Here is an 18570-nt window from a genome sequence, read left to right as displayed (position 1 = left end):
CTTGGCTTCTACAAGAAATTCTGAAAGATTTGACATTATTGAAGCTTCTGTTAAATTTGACTTCCTTTGTAGTAGACCGCAGCTCATGAGGGGCCAACAGTCTGGTATGCCACAACATCCATCACAACAACAGTCAGGAATGAATGATATGCAGTTATGGCAACAACAACTTATGTACAAGCAATTTCAAGAGCTTTAGAGGCAACAACAACTTCAACAACTAGAGCAGGAAGCGAGACAACAAAATGTCGTGACTCAGTTATCTGCAATCACTAGACATTCGACTGGGGATCAGTTACCTGGTTTTACGAATGGTGCAGTGAATATACACAATTCATCTAATTATACATGGCCAACTGAGATAATCGGAGGTGACCCTAAGTTGTCAAATGCCTCTCAAATGTTTGGTGCTAGCATGAATTGGGTCCATTGGGGTGGTCCATCTCCTACAGTGCAAGGGTTTCCCAATGGGCTTATGTTTCCACAGGACCGGAGTCAAGTTTTATGTTCAATGGGCTTCGTTCCGCAGCAACAAGTTGACCAATCTCTTTATGGAGCTGCTGTAGCAAGTGCAAGAAGTGGTTCTTTGAATCATTTTATTCAAGGGATTTCTCAAAATGGGTCAGATCTGTTGAACAGAAAAAGGGGGAGCCAAGTAGAGAAATAGATGATGCACGCTGCTGCTTTTAATTCGTTTGAGAGTGATCAATCTAATGTATTTGCATATTAGGTTCGCTTACAGGATGGTAGTTTAGCATCAAAACAAGGTTTTCAGGGAAAAAAATTGTTTGGCCAAGTTCCTGTGGATACCTTTGGCAATGGTGTTATTTCAGGCAATTTTCATCAAGTTAATTCTCTTGCAAGGAACTCTTCAACACAAGAATTTCATGGAAGGCGGGATCATATTGGTTGGGCTGGAACCATGGTGCAGAAATTTTCCACACAGGTTGTTCCCTCTCTGGGAGCTGTTAGTCTAGATCCTACAGAGAAGAAGATCTTGTTTAGTTCAGATGGCATCTGGGGTGCTTTTGGTCGGAATAATGGTGGTAGTACAAGTGGAGTTCTGCACGGAAGCCAGTTGGAGGGTAATGATTACTTGAATGTTTTTCCATCTATTCCGAGTAGTAGTTGGAGTGCTCTTATGCAGTCAACTGTAGCAGAAGCTTCTAGCAGTGACACAGGTAAACAGGATGAGCGGAGTGGTTTGAGTTTTAAGAAAACAGATCTTTCACCGGGGAATCATACATCGACAGTGGACAACAATTTGCAAAACTCCTCTTCATTGACATCAAAACCTCTTCTTTCATTTGAGGATTCGACTGCTAGTCCTGATGGCTTTCAACTGTCAAGTACCAAATTTGCATTTGAGCCAAGTGAAAGGGTAAGATCTGAGACCTCACCTGAGTCCCTTCAGAGATCACCTCAACAGGGACGATGGTTAGATCCGAGTGCCTCATAAAAGCCACCCGAGGCAGTCTTCAGGGTCAAACTGCCATGCATGTGGGAACTGTTACAGAAGGTGCTTGGTCGGGTCAAATATTTGAACAATCAAGTAATGCGGCACCCAGTTCAGATATGGAACTGACTTTGCAGAACATGCGGGGCCCTTGGGCCCAACGGCGGAGTATGACTTCGTATAGCACCGGTGGGTCTAAGCCAAATGGTTGGAATATTAATGAGACACTTTCACTGAATGGAGATTCACAAAGCAATGACCACCAATAGAGGCCTATACACACGGAGAGGGCTCATGATGATGGTATGTGGAGAGCTAATGATAGTAATGTTGGTGGCTTGCCATTCTCTAATGCAACTGGTCGGTTTGAACAAAAACTGGTTGCAGGCAGTCCGCATGGCCGTGGAGAAGATTCATTTGTGAATAACCTTAATGTTGTAACTGGTTCAGGTGTTTCAAAGACCAGTCAGGGTATTAGTCAACAATTCCTAAATAATCAACAACTTGATTTTGAAAAACGCATTGTTGATTCTTCTTTGAATTATAGAGGAAATGAAAATTTAGGAAAATATCAACCTCAGACAAAGGCCCAACAAGTTCAGGAATTATCCTCAGGTAATTCTGATAGAGTGTCAGGTGAATGTGATAAGAAACATGACAATTGTCTTCAGAAGGTGATCTCAAGTGATAGCTTTATCTCTGGTCATCCTGGCCGAAATACTGTCATAGGGGTTGGTCTGAAAGAGAATGCCTGGTTAAATGCAAGTGATTCCCGTCCTTCAGCTAGTGGGAACCAAAAATCTTCTGGTCAGGTTGGTCGAAAAGCTCCTGTATACCGTAAGTTTCAGTACCATCCCATGGGAAATGGGGCAATTGAATCTGATGAAAGCACAAGACAATTTTCAAATTCGCAGGGCTTGCTGCAGCAAGGTAGTCAAGTAACGATAGGTCGGGAGCAAGGTTATCTTGGGCAATCAAAATTCTCTGGCCAGGTTGTTCTAAACAGTGGTGCTGACATGGAGAAGGTGAATGAGACAGTTAATCTTTTAGTTTTTTTTTTTCTCCTTAATTTTTCTTTTCTTCTTCCTTCTCAGTACATGTATGTTGTATCTGCAGAGGAACTCAAAAGCAGTGGAGCCGGTTTCCAGAGATGTTCATTCTGGCTTTGAGTCTAGAACATCTACTTCCTTTGATAGTTCAGCTGGTTTGTATGCCCCAAACAGGACCGTCCAGACAAGGTGCCAGTGTCTCACCTTCTTTTATTTTGTGGGCAAATGTGATACCTTTTTATTAATTACATTGCATGGCTTCACTTTCCTTGAAAATAATAGAACAGAATCTGGCATTCAATTGATTTCATAGAGAGTGTTTATTATTCGGTACTGTATCAAAAGTTGAACTTTGCAGCCAAAACATGCTTGAGCTTCTTCATAAGGTGGTCAAGTCAAGGGAGAACAATGCAGCACATTTTGGCTAATCTGACGTTAATGCCTCAGATAGACCTGAATCAGTTGGTTCTAATGCGTCTGCATCTCATATTCTTGGTAAACAATCAGCTATCTCTCAAGGTTTTGGTTTACGGCTGGGGCCCCCATCTCAACAACAGCCAACGGCAAGTAGTCAAAGAGTTAATGAACTGAATTGAGGCCAGATTGATCCGGATTCTGGGGACAAGGCGCGGACACCTTCTGGCACTACTCAGGCTTTGTTATGGAAATGACACAACAGGAGCATTGGGAACACAGTAACCATATCAGACCCAATATTCCAGCACAAACAGGCAATGAAGCCGCACGTTCAACCATGCAGGATGGATCCACTTCATCTCCCGTTGCTTTTCCGTGTCATCAGCCACAGCAACAAGTTTCTAGTGGTGCCAAGCAAGTAGGGATGGATCAATCGTCAAACCTTCCATTTGGGAATCAGTCTGATTTCAATTCACAAAGTAAACTCGTTTCCAGATTTGGAGGTACCCGTAACTCTCATGATGGAGCGTCAGCTGCTCAGGAATCTATTCGTGGTCCTCTTAATCTTGCTTCTAGGCCTTACCTGATTGATGTTGCTCGGTCCCATCATTTGAATGCTAATACTACTTTTATAAGAAGTTCAGGCCAACAAGAATCCACTGTCACACAGCAAGGTGGTGGTTTCTCAAAGATGTTACATAATGTATGGACCAGTGTTCCATTCTCAGCAACGTCTAGGCCCACAGCAAAAGGCTCCTCCCAATCTTTTCCGATCTATGCGTCCATTAGAAAACAGTTTGGGAGGAACACCATGGGCTACAGTAAAGAAAGATGATTGGAGTGTCAAGAAAGGTGGAAATGCGTCATCACAATTTGGTGCATGTTCTGTCAACTCACAGTTGTCGCCTTGTGGGGAAGAGCAACAAGCAGGTAAAGTTAGCACCTCTCATTCTGAGAGAGCTGACCTAACCCAACAAACAGCTGGTGGACAGCAACAGTCAGAACTTACCGGTTCTCTCTCATCAGTTGTCCATTCGCATCAGCAGGAACCATCCCAAATTACTCTTTACTGCACCAAATGCAAGTGATGAGGGAAGCAGAGGCTGATCCAAATAGGAAAGGTGTCAAAAGACTTAAAGTGACCGATTCTGGTCTTGATATTCAACAATCTATTGGTAAAACAGGTCAGCGTTTTATCTATGGATATGGGACAAGTGGTAGAGATGCTATGAACAATGATAGCTCGTCTGATTCTAAAATGCTCTGCTTTGCATCGGAGGTAAAGGAAGATAAAAGTGCTAATACTTCTTCTCAGCCTCCGGTTGGAGGCATTTCGATGCAAGACTATACTGGTCATCTCGGTGTAGCAGCTTTTCGAGGAACTGGAATCCAGGCTCCTGTTAATCCACAGATGTTTAAGCAATATGGAACCTATAAAAATGGCCAGATCCTTGGTATGTATGATGGGCTGGACAGTTGAAGGAGGAATGCTAAAATGGCTGCTCAACAAATTTTTTTTGGAGAGGCTCCGGAGAGCTTGCCTCCGACCTCATATTCTGTAGTAGCTGATCAAGCAAATGCTGGATGGACTGCAGTATCAGCAAGTGAGCATTTGCCTTCTTCCTTAGGTCCTCCAGTTGTTGACCATAGCTTGGCTATTGTGAGACCAAAAAAGCGCAAAAACTCCATATCAGAACTTCTGACATGGCACAAAGAAGTAACAAACCGATTCCAGAGGCTTCAAAGCATCAGGTGGTAATAAAGAATTGGCTTAATTGCATAAAAACTTGTTGTAGAATCATTATTGCTATTCCCGTTCTCTGGAATCATTGGGTTTCTGGTTTTTTAGCATCTGATAGATAATTGGGTTAATCACAGTCAAGGGAGTTATTTGTTAGACTTCTCCTTCCTGTGGGGTGGTGTTGTTGGAAGCTAGATGCTTGCTTTCCTATAAAGCAAGTTACTGTTGGGTTTCCAAGGATCTTTTGTGAGGAAGTGATTGACTGTTCTACTGTGGAATTGGTTTGTAAATTATATAACTCTTTGTTTTTGCAGTGAAGCAGAATTGGATTGGGCACAAGCTACGAATCGACGGGCTGAGAAGGTTGAAAGGATATTGATTTAATAGTGCAAGTACTGTTTTGTATGTTATGGACTCTGGAAGAGCTTCACTTCTTGTTTCCTATTGCTGTTGGAAGATGAAGCAGAAATGTTTGAAGAGGGACTATACATACCTCGTCCTAGGAGGAGGCTTATTTTGAACCCACAGCTGGTGCAGCAACTACTTCGCGCCTTACCAGCAGCAATGTTATCTGCAGATGCAACATCAGAATATGAGACTCTGACATTCTTTGCTGCTAGACTAGCCGTAGGAGATGCATGCTGTATTGTATATTCCTGAGGAAGTGATTCTTGTTTAAATTCTAACCATGAGGGCACGTCAGTACTGCTCCTACCTGATTGCAATAGAAGCATTATCATACACATTGATTTCCAGCTTTAACTTGAGTTTTTGGAAATGATGCAGGACATCTGAAAAGCAGAAGGAATCAGGAAGTTTAGGTGAAAGTTTTTTTGCAAATGTTGCTGAAGACTTCATCGGCAGAGCAAGGAAACTGGAAAGCGATTTGTTGAGGTGTGTGCTGAAAATCCTTCTTTTACTTTTGTTTGTCTGTAAGCATCTCCTAGTCTACACCTTTGATACTTTTAGCATCTATTATCTAGCCTGAGACTGGGTGTACTTTCAGGTTATTTCCTTCTATTCTGCTGGCCAGTGATTGGCTGCTTTGGTGATGATGCTATGAAAAGCCACATCAAGCTGTTACATTTAATGGCTGGTTATAGTTTGTCTGCCCATGAAATTCTCTTTGATATTTTCTTTACCGATAACATTTAAGAGAACATTTTCACTGGACTACATTGGAAATTACCGTCATCCCATCTTTTTCTTTATTCTTTTCTTCCTTTGAATTCTCTGAGTTTCGTTTTCTTAATTCTCTTGACCAAGGATTTTTCTGCTCCCTCATTCCTTTTAGCTTTTGTCCATTGTGGTCTCCCCTTTCCCTATTTTTTTATATAATATATTTTCTTATTTTCTCTCTCCATTCGCTTTTTCTCGATTTTCTTCCCTTTCTTCGTTTACTTCTTCTTTTTTCTGTCTAGTTCTTGTTTTTTTTTTCCCGGTGCGAGATGGAGCTTGAGCGCTTTGTTTCTTTCTTTCCTCCCTTGTTCTCTTCCTCGGTACAATGATGAAAAGGGAGAAGCATTGTAAGGAGAGTAAAGGGGAGGTCATCTTGTCCAAGTGATTGGCAATGGCTTATGAGCTTTAATCGACCCATAAATAATTAATAAAAAGGTCAAGTAAAAGTTATAAAATTTAAAATTTTCAAAATATTTTATTAATAAAAATTATATCAACACTTTCTATTATACATTCTAACAAAAAAAAAAATACTTTACACTGTATTTTTTATTGCTATCACTAACACAAAAAGTACACTTTCGCACCACCCCTACCAATTCTACTCTATTAATTTTTTTTTTAGCAAGACAATACGATCTAGGGTCAGCAAAGTTCCGAGTGGGAATTGGCCTGTTTTTAACAACAATCCTCGGGTACATAGACAAAATGGAGCTGCTCTGAATTCTTTGACAAAGAACTACAATCTTCATGCATCAGGTATATGATAGTCAAGGTTTTTGTAATGCTCTATGTTCTAATTTGTTATTGTTAAGGTCTAGTTAACGTCTTTTTAAATGTGATATATTTTTTTTAATTTTTCTTAACAAATTGTGTGATGCACTTGTTTTAGGAGATTCTGAGAGAGGAAATGGTTGGCAGTCTTCAGGGTTGCCACTTGGTGATGACATTGCATAGTTGCAACTGAGGCAAGGGTTTGTTAAGAGTCAAACAAAAAATGAGCAACAGAGTTTCAATGGCTACGAACATTGTACGTGCATTAACCCCCCCCTAAGAGTGATGCACCTTGTACTTGTTAAAACATTAAATTATTTGCACTCACCATCTTTGTACCTCAACTAACCGAACACTTTTAAATAGTTTACTCCGATCTTATCCCGAACCTTTCGTTAGATAAAACCTAGTTCACAGGTTTTTTAACTGATTGAAAAGATGATTACAAACACATTATGTAAAATAATGTTAATATTTAAATTATTTTTATTTGTAGATATTAGAATTTTCTCTTACACTCATAACTGTTTACATTTATCTCTTAATAAACTCTTCACTCAAGAAAAATACTACCTAGTTACCAATTCCTTTATTAATAATTAAATTTAAATTATTATAAAGAAATAAACATAACCACATAAAAGACATCCCCCGCCTTCGAAGTAGGGGCGGGGTGATCATCAGGTTGGGAATGAGATGGAACTTGAAAAAATTAGGCCGTTCATTTTTATAAGATAGAGATATGTCATAGTGGTCCCCGCCTATTCGAAAATGAGAACCTTTTTTATAAGTTAAAACTTGGGTCCTTATACATTATTCATGTAACTTTGGTAAAATTATTCATTCATTCATTATAGTAATTACGTAATATTAATTACTTATTGACATATAAGGGTTTAGTAATAGTGAATGGATTTAGGGTTTATGTAGTTAGTAGCTGAGTTATAAGAAATAAATAAGATTTTACATTCAAACATAATTGGTTTAAGAAAATAATTTATTAATGATTAATGATTACTAGCTAAGTATCAATGGTTAATAATAATAAAAATATTTAAGATGCATAATTAGAAATAATTGTAATCGTATTATATAATAATAATAATAATAATAATAATAATAATAATAATAAGGATAAAATGATTCTCACCGTAAAAACAAATATTTTTACCTCCAGAATCTTTTAAATATCCAAACAAATATAAACATCAATTAAGACCAAAGATACGCTTTCTGATTTGGTTATGGCTAACCGTAAACTAACCCCAGCACCCATAAACCACGGTAAGGAAACGCGTTAGTTTATCCAAAAACACGCTTTCTCAAAGCTATCTCTGTATAGGGTTTTTTCTTCTTCCTCCCATCTCTATCTATGTTTTCCGTGCGTCGGCCAGAAACATACGCTCCTGGTAGGGAGAAGGTTTGGTATTTTTTCACTCCGAGGGAGGCCAAGCATCCTAACGGAAGACGGCCGAATCGAAAGGCGGACAATGGTTACTGGAAGGCCAGTGGCTCCTTCGAAAAGATCACTCACCAGGGCCGAGTAGTCGGCCACAAGAGGACGCTCGTCTTCCACCAGCTGCAGGGAAACTCTAAACCCAAGAATGCCACTAAGACTAATTGGATCATGCACGAATACGTCTCCGACGAACAACATTTTCATGATCCAATCGGTCTTCTTGGCATTCTTGGGCTAGTCTCCGACGAACAACATTTTCATGACGGCGGCATCATTTAAAAAAAAAACATTTTCATGACGGACCCAGCAAGGTAGCTTTGGATTTTAACTTTAGGTCGCCCTGATTTTGTTTTCTCGTTTAATTCTGGGTTACCTTGGTTTAGGTTTAAGAAGTAAGATACACATGCATCATCTTTTCTCCTTCAATTCTATTTGGCTTCTATGTATATTTCGCTTTTTAAGTACTGATCATCGTTTTCTTTATTGGCAACAGACGCACTTCAATGGCAACAGACGCACTTCAATTCCTGGGCCTTATGCAGAATTCATTCCCAACGCGGGAAAGAGAAACATAGTGCAACTGATTCAGACACAGCGCATGGCATTGGAACATCGCAACAGCTTGATGGTCTGGCTTTGATCAGTTATTCGGAGCCAACACAGACTTCCTCTCATTGTTAGTGGAATCTAAATATTGAAGATTTTTTTTTTTTTATTATTGCATTTCAAAGGTACAGACTCAGGATCATCACTGTCAATGGCCAAGCCTGATTTTTGTTGAAGTTATATTTATATGTTTTATGATGGTAAGATAATTTGTTGCATAAAAGAGGGACAACATAAAATGATCAAGCTATAAACAAAAGTAGTTGGCCTGAAGGCAGCAAACAGAAATACAACACTAGAAAAAACTAGGAGGAAGTGGATTTGAAGCTCAATAACAAGATGTTGCAGTCTCACACCTTCCCTAGCTAAGGAATTCATCAGCTTGTTGCCAAGCCTTTCTGCAAACCTTGATGTCTTTGTTCTTGTTGTTTTTTGCAGAAAAAAGGTTCGACATAGGTCTCATGCGTCTGATTAAATGATTCATTGCCCTAATGATCCATAACCTAGGGCTCGGAGAGGCACTAATGATGCTCTTTAACCTTACATTGTTTCAGGTGTATTTTCTTTGGAAAAAGTTGCAGTGTTGTCAGATTGGGCCTTTGGTTTAATGGCTACATGGGGGGTGAGAGGTGTTTAGTGTGAGGTTTTGTATTAAGTCTCACTGGAGGAAAGGGTGTAGTATATGTGTGTCATTGACTCGATGACAAGTTAAAAGTAAACTTGTTGCAGAAAGAGGCAACGTTCTTACTTGTTTCTTCTATTGTTAGTAAAAGCATCACTGTCCAGGGTAATCTATTTTCCCTAGTGAAGTGTTTTTTGCTTTGAAGGATGATCATTCAAGATAATGAGGGGGGCTTATTTTTTAACTCTTTGGTTTGTTACAAGCTGTCTTTCATCTCTCCTATTCCATGTCTTGGTCATACACATCAAACTTGAATCCATGTACTTATAGTGGATTTTTTCAAGCTTCTGTTCAAACTTGTTGTTTTTAGATTCTTATTGTGATCTGTCATGCTTCTGTTCAAACTTGTTGTTTCTAAATTCTTATTTGGATTATGACAAACTTCTGTTCAAACATGTTGTTTTTAGATTCTTGTTCCTTGCTAGTCATAAATTGTATCACTTGAATGCATGACCATGGACAAAAGGGAGTAAAACTTAAGAGCATTTTGAAGCGTTTATTTTTGTTTTTAAAGGAAAATGAGGATATAGTCATAAGGAAATAAAAATCCCTGACATTACTTGATTTAGAGTGCTGTTCTGTAAATAGGAGAGAAAGGAGTAATGGTCATAAGCTATAGTGGTCTGAAGGTTGTGATGGGATAGTTTAAGATAGGAGGAATCTTTGTTGTTTTCAGGGATAAGTGATAAGTTGGTTAGCTAATATGGAGTAGTTCTGATAAGCATGTTACCATGACTTGGTTGGTTGGTGGTTTTTGTTTTTGTTGTGTATACACATTCAATTAAATACAGGTATTGGTTCAATTATTGGGATATGAGGTCAGCATTCATTGAGAAAAAAAAAATCCTAAGGTGTTCAACAGCAAAACTTATTCTTCATTGTTTTTTCTTTATGACAATGCAATAGTTAATGTTCCCCTTTTTTTTCTGTGTTGCTTGTTTTCTTCTCTTCTTCTTTTGCTTTACTGTTTCTAGTGCAAAAAGGAGTGCCCAAACTTGTTCAAGGGTGTGATTCCATGTGTGGCCCATCGTATACAACTTTTCTGGGTGGCTGTACTGTTTCTCAGAATCAACTCCCAATTCAAAAAACTTATTGGCGCAAGCTTTGTGACCGTTGTAAAGTCAAAATTAGTGGAATTCTTCTTTGTTAATGGGAATGATGACAATTTTTATTCATATTAAGCTCTTTACTTCGAGTATGGATTCATTGTGGCGATTTAGTATTATGATGCCAGAACATACATTTTTAAACCTTTTTAATCATTGTGGTTCAGTGTTTAAAATGGAAAATCAGTTTTCAAAACCATTAAAGCTTGAGTTTAAAAAATCATTAAATCAGCCTTCTTGTCCAGAAAGGCCAGAACGCTATTGAGTTCTCTCTATGCGTCTCTTTTTTAATTCTTCTCTCCTTTTCTATCTCTCTCTTCTTTCTTTTTCTCTTGATCTTAATTTCTTCCATTCTTCTTTTCTTTTTCTTGTTCTAATTTTCATCTGTCTCGTTTTTTTTTCTCACCAAATGCAGAATTCCTGTGCTGTATTTTTTCTACCCCTTCCTAGGTTCTATTTTTTTGTCTCTCAAGTGTCTAATGTTTCTTTTCTTTTATCTTTTCTCCATTCTCTTCCTCAAGGTATTTCTTCTGATTCTTTTGTCTTTCTTGAGGAAGATGAAAAGACCAATCCTCTCTATCTCTCTCTTGTGATGGCTCGATGGCTAAAATTATGCTAGCCCAAAGCAATTCTAATCTTTTTGAGAGTGTCGGAGTGAGGTGTTGAGATCTTCCTTACCATCGTTGGTGGGGGAAACCGTAATTACTTCATTTATTTCTAATATTTTTTCTTCTGGATGAAGAAGATGCGACCAATCTTTCTACCATTTCTATGGACTACATTGGAAATTACCGTCATCCCATCTTTTTCTTTATTCTTTTCTTCCTTTGAATTCTCTGAGTTTCGTTTTCTTAATTCTCTTGACCAAGGATTTTTTGGCTCCCTCATTCCTTTTAGCTTTTGTCCATGGAGGTCTCCCCTTTCCCTATTTTTTCTATATTATATTTTCTAATTGTCTCTCTCCATTCTCTTTTTCTCGATTTTCTTCCCTTTCTTCGTTTGCTTCTTCTTTTTTCTGTCTAGTTCTTGTTTTGTTTTCCTAGTGCGAGATGGAGCTTGAGCGCTTTGTTTCTTTCTTCCCTCCCTTGTTCTCTTCCTCGGTACAATGATGAAAAGGGAGAAGTGTTGTAAGGAGAGGAAAGGGGAGGTCATCTTGTCCAAGTGATTGTCAATGGCTTATGAGCTTTAATCGACCCATAAATAATTAATAAAAAAATAAGAAAAAGTTATAAAATTTAAATTTATCAAAATATTTTATTATTAAAAATTATATCGGCACTTTCTATTATACATATTAACAAAAAAAAATACTTTACACTGTATTTTTTATTGTGAACACTAACACAAAAAGTACACGTTCGCATCACCCCTACCAATTCTACTCTATTAATTTTTTTTTGAGCAAGACAATACGATCTAGGGTCAGCATCAGTCACAAGTTCCGAGTGGGAATTGGCCATTTTTTAACAACAATCCTCGGGTGCATAGACAAAATGGAGCTGCTCTGAATTCTTCGACGAAGAACTACAATCTTCAGGCATCAGGTATATGATAGTCAAGGTTTTTTGTAATGCTCTATGTTCTAATTTGATATTGTCAAAATCTAGTTAATATCTTTTTAAATGTGATATTTTTTTTTAATTTTTCTTAACAAATTGTGTGATGCACTAGTTTTTGGAGATTCTAAGAGAGGAAATGGTTGGCAGTCTTCAGGGTTGCCACTTGGTGATGACATTGCACAGTTGCAACTGAGGCCGGAGTTTGTTAAGAGTCAAACAAAAAATGAGCAACAGAGTTTGAATGGCTATGTGTGTAGTTCTCAGGGTCTTCCGTCAAGGCCCAATCAAATGGAGTTTCAAGGGGAAGAAACAATACCTGAATGACATAATTTAACTTCAAGAGGTTTATCTATTCTTGAACTACATCAAGGGCATGCACATGAACAACGCTTGGCTTCTACAAGAAATTCTGAAAGATTTGACATTGCTGAAGCTCCTGTTAACTTTGACTTCCTTTGTAGTAGACCGCAGCTCATGAGGGGCCAACAGTCTGGTATGCCACAACATCCATCACGACAACAGTCAGGAATGAATGATATGCAGTTATGGCAACAACAACTTATGTGCAAGCAATTTCAAGAGCTTTAGAGACAACGACAACTTCAACAACTAGACTAGGAAGCGAGACAACAAAATGTCGTGACTCAGTTATCTGCAATCACTAGACATTCGATTGGCGATCAGTTACCTGGTTTTACGAATGGTGCAGCAAATATACACAATTCATCTAATTATACATGGCCAACTGAGATAATCGGAGGTGACCCTAAGTTGTCAAATGCCTCTCAAATGTTTGGTGCTAGCATGAACTGGGTCCATCTCCTACAATGCAAGGGTTTCCCAATGAGCTTATGTTTCCACAGAACCACAGTCAGGCTTTACGTTCAATGGGCTTCGTTCTGCTGCAACAAGTTGACCAATCTCTTTATGGAGCTCCTGTAGCAAGTGCAAGAAGTGGTTCTTTGAATCATTTTCCTCATATTCAAGGAATTTCTCAAGATGGGTCAGATCTGTTGAACAGAACAGGGGGGAGCCAAGTAGAGAAATAGATGATGCACTCTGTTGCTTTTAATTCTTTTGAGAGTGATCAATCTAATGTATTTGCAGATCAAGTTCGCTTACAGGATGGTAGTTTAGCATCAAAACAAGGTTTTCAGGGAAAAAATTTGTTTGGCCAAGTTCCCGTGGATACTTTTGGCAATGGTGTTATTTCAGGCAATTTTCATCAAGTTAATTCTCTTGCAAGGAACTCTTCAACACAAAAATTTCATGGAAGGCAGGATCATATTGGTTGGGCTGGAACCATGGAGGAAAAATCTGCCACACAGGCTGTTCCCTCTCTGGGAGCTATTAGTCTAGATCCTAGAGAGGAGAAGATCTTGTTTAGTTCAAATGGCATCTAGGGTGCTTTTGGTCGGAATAATGGTGGTAGTGCAAGTGGAGTTCTGCACGGAAGCCAGTTGGAGGGTAATGATTACTTGAATGTTTTTCCATCTGTTCAGAGTGGTAGTTGGAGTGCTCTTATGTAGTCAGTTGTAGCAGAAGCTTCTAGCAGTGACACAGGTAAACAGGAAGAGTGGAGTGGTTTGAGTTTTCAGAAAACAGATCTTTCACCAGGGAATCATCCATCGATAGTGGACAACAATTTGCAAAACTCCTCTTCATTGACATCAAAACCTTTTCTTTCATTTGAGGATTCCACTATTAATCCTGATGGTTTTCAACTGTCAAGTACTGAATTTGCATTTGAGCCAAGTGAAAGGGTAAGAACTGAGACCTCACATGAGTCCCTTCAGAGATCACCTCAACAAGGACGATGGTTATATCCGAGTGCCTCAAAAAAGCCACCTGAGGGCAGTCTTCAGGGTCAAACTGCCATGCATTTGGGAAGTGTTACCGAAGGTGCTTGGTCAGTTCAAATATTTGAACAATCAAGTAATGCGGCACCCAGTTCAGATGTAGTACTGACTTTGTTGAACATGCGGCGCCCTAAGACCCAACAGCAGAGTATTACTTCGTATAGCACCGGTGGGTCTAAGCCAAATGGTTAGAATATTAATGAGACACTTTCACCGAGTGGAGATTCATAGAGAAATGACCACCATAAGAGGCTACACACGGAGAGGGCTCATGATGGTGGTATGTGGAGAGCTAATGATAGTAATGTTGGTGGCATGCCATTCTCTGATACAACTGGTCGGTTTGAACAAAAACTGGTTGCAGGCAGTCCGCATGGCCGTGGAGAAGATTCATTTGTGAATAACCTTAATGTTGTAACTGGTTCAGGTGTTTCAAAGACCAGTCAGGGTATTAGTCAACAATTCCTAAATAATCAACAACTTGATTTTGAAAAACGCATTGTTGATTCTTCTTTGAATTATAGAGGAAATGAAAATTTAGGAAAATATCAACCTCAGACAAAGGCCCAACAAGTTCAGGAATTATCCTCAGGTAATTCTGATAGAGTGTCAGGTGAATGTGATAAGAAACAGGACAATTGTCTTCAGAAGGTGATCTCAAGTGATAGCTTTATCTCTGGTCATCCTGGCCGAAATACTGTCATAGGGGTTGGTCTGAAAGAGAATGCCTGGTTAAATGCAAGTGATTCCCGTCCTTCAGCTAGTGGGAACCAAAAATCTTCTGGTCAGGTTGGTCGAAAAGCTCCTGTATACCGTAAGTTTCAGTACCATCCCATGGGAAATGGGGCAATTGAATCTGATGAAAGCACAAGACAATTTTCAAATTCGCAGGGCTTGCTGCAGCAAGCTAGTCAAGGAACGATAGGTCGGGAGCAAGGTTATCTTGGGCAATCAAAATTCTCTGGCCAGGTTGTTCTAAACAGTGGTGCTGACATGGAGAAGGTGAATGAGACAGTTAATCTTTTAGTTTTTTTTTTTCTCCTTAATTTTTCTTTTCTTCTTCCTTCTCAGTACATGTATGTTGTATCTGCAGAGGAACTCAAAAGCAGTGGAGCCGGTTTCCAGAGATGTTCATTCTGGCTTTGAGTCTAGAACATCTACTTCCTTTGATAGTTCAGCTGGTTTGTATGCCCCAAACAGGACCGTCCAGACAAGGTGCCAGTGTCTCACCTTCTTTTATTTTGTGGGTAAATGTGATACCTTTTTATTAATTACATTGCATGGCTTCACTTTCCTTGAAAATAATAGAACAGAATCTGGCATTCAGTTGATTTCATAGAGAGTGTTTATTATTCGGTACTGTATCAAAAGTTGAACTTTGCAGCCAAAACATGCTTGAGCTTCTTCATAAGGTGGACCAGTTGAGGAAGAACAATGCAGCACATTTTGGCTCATCTGACGTTGCCTCAGATAGACCTGAAACAGTTGGTTCTGATGCGTGTGCCTCTCATATTCTTGGTAATCAATCAGCTATCTCTCAAGGTTTTGGTTTACGGCTGGGCCCCCCATCTCAACGACAGCCAACGGCAAGCAGCCATGGAGTTAATGAACTGAATTGAAGCCAGATTGATCTGGATTCTGGGGACGAGGCGCGGACACCTTCTGGCAGTACTCAGACTTTGTGTAACATTATTGAAATGACACAATAGGAGCATTGGGAACACAGTAACCATATCAGACCCAATATTCCAGCACAAACAGGCAATGAAGCCGCACGTTCAACCATGCAGGGTGGATCCACTTCATCTCCCATTGCTTTTCCGTGTCATCAGCCACAGCAACAAGTTTCTAGTGGTGCCAAGCAAGTAGGGATGGATCAATCGTCAAACCTTCCATTTGGGAATCAGTCTGATTTCAATTCACAAAGTAAACTCGTTTCCAGATTTGGAGGTACCCGTAACTCTCATGATGGAGTTTCAGCTGGTCAGTCTGCTCAGGAATCTCTTTGTGGTCCTCTTAATCTTGCTTCTAGGCCTTACCTGATTGATGTTGCTCGGTCCCATCATTTGAATGCTAATACTACTTTTATAAGAAGTTCAGGCCAACAAGAATCCACTGTCACACAGCAAGCTGGTGGTTTCTCGAAGATGTTACATAATGTATGGACCAGTGTTCCATCTCAGCAATGTCTAGGCCCACAGCAAAAAGGCTCCTCCCAATCTTTTCCAGTCTATGCATCCATTAGCAAACAGTTTGGAAGGAACACCATGGGCTACAGCAAAGAAAGATGATTGGACTGTCAAGAAAGGTGGAAATGCGTCCTCACAATTTGGTGCATGTTCTGTCAACTCACAGTTGTCGCCTTGTGGGGAAGAGCAACAAGCAGGTAAAGTTAGCACCTCTCAATCTGAGAGAGCTGACCTAACCCCACAACAGCTGGTGGACAGCAACTGTCAGAACTTACCGGTTCTCTCTCTTCAGTTGTCCATTCGCATCAGCAGGAACCATCCCAAACAGTACCCCCTCCCGTTACCTCTACTTCCAATATTGATATGGAAGCTTTTGGCCGTTCTCTACACCCCTCAAGTCTTCCACATCAGAATTACTCTTTACTGCACCAAATGCAAGTGATGAGGGATGCAGAGGCTGATCCAAATAGGAAAGGTGTCAAAAGACTTAAAGTGACCGATTCTGGTCTTGATACTCAACAATCTATTGGTAAAACAGGTCAGCGTTTTATCTATGGATATGGGACAAGTGGTAGAGATGCTATGGACAATGATAGCTCATCTGATTCTAAAATGCTCTGCTTTGCATCGGAGGTAAAGGAAGATTAAAGTGGTAATACTTCTTCTCAGCCTCTGGTTGGAGGCATTTCAATGCAAGACTATACTGGTCATCTCGGTGTAGCAGCTTTTGGCGGAACTGGAATCCAGGCTCCTGTTAATCCACAGATGTTTAAGCAATATGGAACCTATAAAAATGGCCAGATCCTTGGTATGTATGATGGGTTGGACAGTTGAGGAGGAATGCTAAAATGGCTGCTCAACAATTCTTTTTTGGAGAGGCTCCGGAGAGCTTGCCTCCGACCTCATATTCTGTTGTAGCTGATCAAGCAAATGCTGGATCGACTGCAGTATCAGCAAGTGAGCATTTGCCTTCTTCCTTAGCTCCTCCAGTTGTTGACCATAGCTTGGCTATTGTGAGACCAAAAAAGCGCAAAAGCTCCATATCAGAACTTTTGACATGGCACAAAGAAGTAACAAACAGATTCGAGAGGCTTTAAACCATCAGGTGGTAATAAAGAATTGGCTTAATTGCATAAAAACTTGTGGTAGAATCGTTATTGCTATTCCCGTTCTCTGGAATCATTGGGTTTCTGCTTTTTAAGCATCTGATAGATAATTGGGTTAATCACAGTCAAGGCAGTTATTTGTTAGACTTCTCCTTCCTGTGGGGTGGTGTTCTTGGAAGCTAGATGCTTGCTTTCCTGTAAAGCAAGTTCCTGGTTTTTTTCCAAGGATCTTTTGTGAGGAAGTGATTGACTGTTCTACTGTGGAATTGGTTTGTAAATTATATAACTCTTTGTTTTTGCAGTGAAGCAGAATTGGATTGGGCTCAAGCTAAGAATCGACATGCTGAGAAGGTTGAAAGGATATTGATTTAATAGTGCATGTAATGTTTTATATCTTATGGACTTTGTAAGAGCTTCACTTATTGTTTCCTATTGCAGTTGGAAGATGAAGCAGAAATGTTTGAAGATGGACTATACATACCTCGTCCTAGGAGGGGGCTTATTTTGAACCCACAGCTGGTGCAGCAACTACTTCGCGCCTTACCAGCAGCAATTTTATCTGCAGATGCAACATCAGAATATGAGACTGACATTCTTTGCTGCTAGAGTAGCCTTAGGAGATGCTTGCAGTCTTGTATCTTCCTGAGGAAGTGATTCTTTTTTAAATTCTAACCATGAGAGCACGTCAGTACTGCTCCTACCTGATTGCAATATAAGCATTATCATACACATGGATTTCCAGCTTTAACTTTAGTTTATGGAAATGATGCAGGACATCTGAAAAGCAGAAGGAATCAGGAAGTTTAGGTGAAAGCTTTTTTGCAAATGTTGCTGAAGACTTCATCGGCAGAGCAAGGAAACTGGAAAGGGATTTGTTGAGCTGTGTGCTGAAAATCCTTCTTATACTTTTGTTTGTCTGTAAGCATCTCCTAGTCTACACCTTTGATACTTTTACTATCTATTATCTAGCCTGAGACTGGGTGTACTTTAGGTTATTTCCTTCTATTCTACTGGCCAGTGATTGGCTTCTTTGGTGATGATGCTACGAAAAGCCACATCAACCTGTTACATTTAATGGTTGGTTATAGTATGTCTGCCCATGAAGTTCTCTTTGATATTTTCTTTACCGATAACATTTAAGAGAACATTTTTGATGATTTTGCGCTTATAGTTGTTGGGGTTTCTAGTGTAAGTTTGCTGTGTTGTGACTTTTATCGTTGTGTCCAAAGCAAAAAGAATATTTATCCATAGATTTGTAAATCATGAAGCTTATCATCAGTTGTTTATTATATTATGCAAACAGTCCATTTACACTTTTTGGTAACAAAGGTCTTCTTCTTGACTGTCATGTTTTGTAAAGAAAAATAAAGTATGAAGAAAACTACTAA

At 39.5% G+C, this 18570-nt stretch overlaps 1 protein-coding gene across 3 annotated transcripts; it reads left to right on the top strand.

Annotated features, from left to right (window-relative positions):
• Positions 1–2934: 2934 nt before the first annotated feature.
• Positions 2935–18484, top strand: LOC137951103 (uncharacterized). 3 transcript variants are annotated; one of them, XM_068797693.1, is made up of 6 exons: positions 2935–4526; positions 4978–5026; positions 5450–5557; positions 17485–17533; positions 17621–17866; positions 17955–18484. In XM_068797693.1, the coding sequence occupies exons 1-5, from the start codon at positions 4418–4420 to the stop codon at positions 17786–17788; spliced, it is 483 nt and encodes a 160-aa protein (XP_068653794.1). In that variant the 5' UTR covers positions 2935–4417; the 3' UTR covers positions 17789–17866; positions 17955–18484. The 3 variants fall into 3 exon arrangements, with proteins under 3 accessions (XP_068653794.1, XP_068653793.1, XP_068653792.1); XM_068797692.1 differs by lacking the exons at positions 2935–4526; positions 4978–5026; positions 5450–5557; positions 17955–18484 and adding exons at positions 11798–12013; positions 12176–14889; positions 14981–15102; positions 15272–17033 and having other exon boundaries at positions 17621–17654; XM_068797691.1 differs by lacking the exons at positions 2935–4526; positions 4978–5026; positions 5450–5557; positions 17955–18484 and adding exons at positions 11798–12013; positions 12176–14889; positions 14981–15102; positions 15272–17181 and having other exon boundaries at positions 17621–17654.
• The last annotated feature ends 86 nt before the right edge of the window (positions 18485–18570 follow it).

This window comes from Aristolochia californica, unplaced genomic scaffold, assembly GCF_029961685.1.
Source record: "Aristolochia californica isolate CCGP_79_NKW_82.1479 unplaced genomic scaffold, dmAriCali1.0.hap1 SCAF_15, whole genome shotgun sequence".
Lineage (NCBI taxonomy): Eukaryota > Viridiplantae > Streptophyta > Magnoliopsida > Piperales > Aristolochiaceae > Aristolochia > Aristolochia californica.
This window is presented reverse-complemented; position numbering and strand designations above follow the sequence as displayed.

What these genes read in the sequence shown, in the direction of transcription:
- LOC137951103 (XM_068797692.1), top strand. Translation starts at nt 14,170, where the DNA reads ATGTGGAGAGCTAATGATAGTAATGTTGGTGGCATGCCATTCTCTGAT. An exon ending in GTGGTGCTGACATGGAGAAG is followed by an intron (nt 14,890 to 14,980) that starts GTGAATGAGACA and finishes TTGTATCTGCAG; the next exon opens with AGGAACTCAAAAGCAGTGGA. An exon ending in AACAGGACCGTCCAGACAAG is followed by an intron (nt 15,103 to 15,271) that starts GTGCCAGTGTCT and finishes TGAACTTTGCAG; the next exon opens with CCAAAACATGCTTGAGCTTC.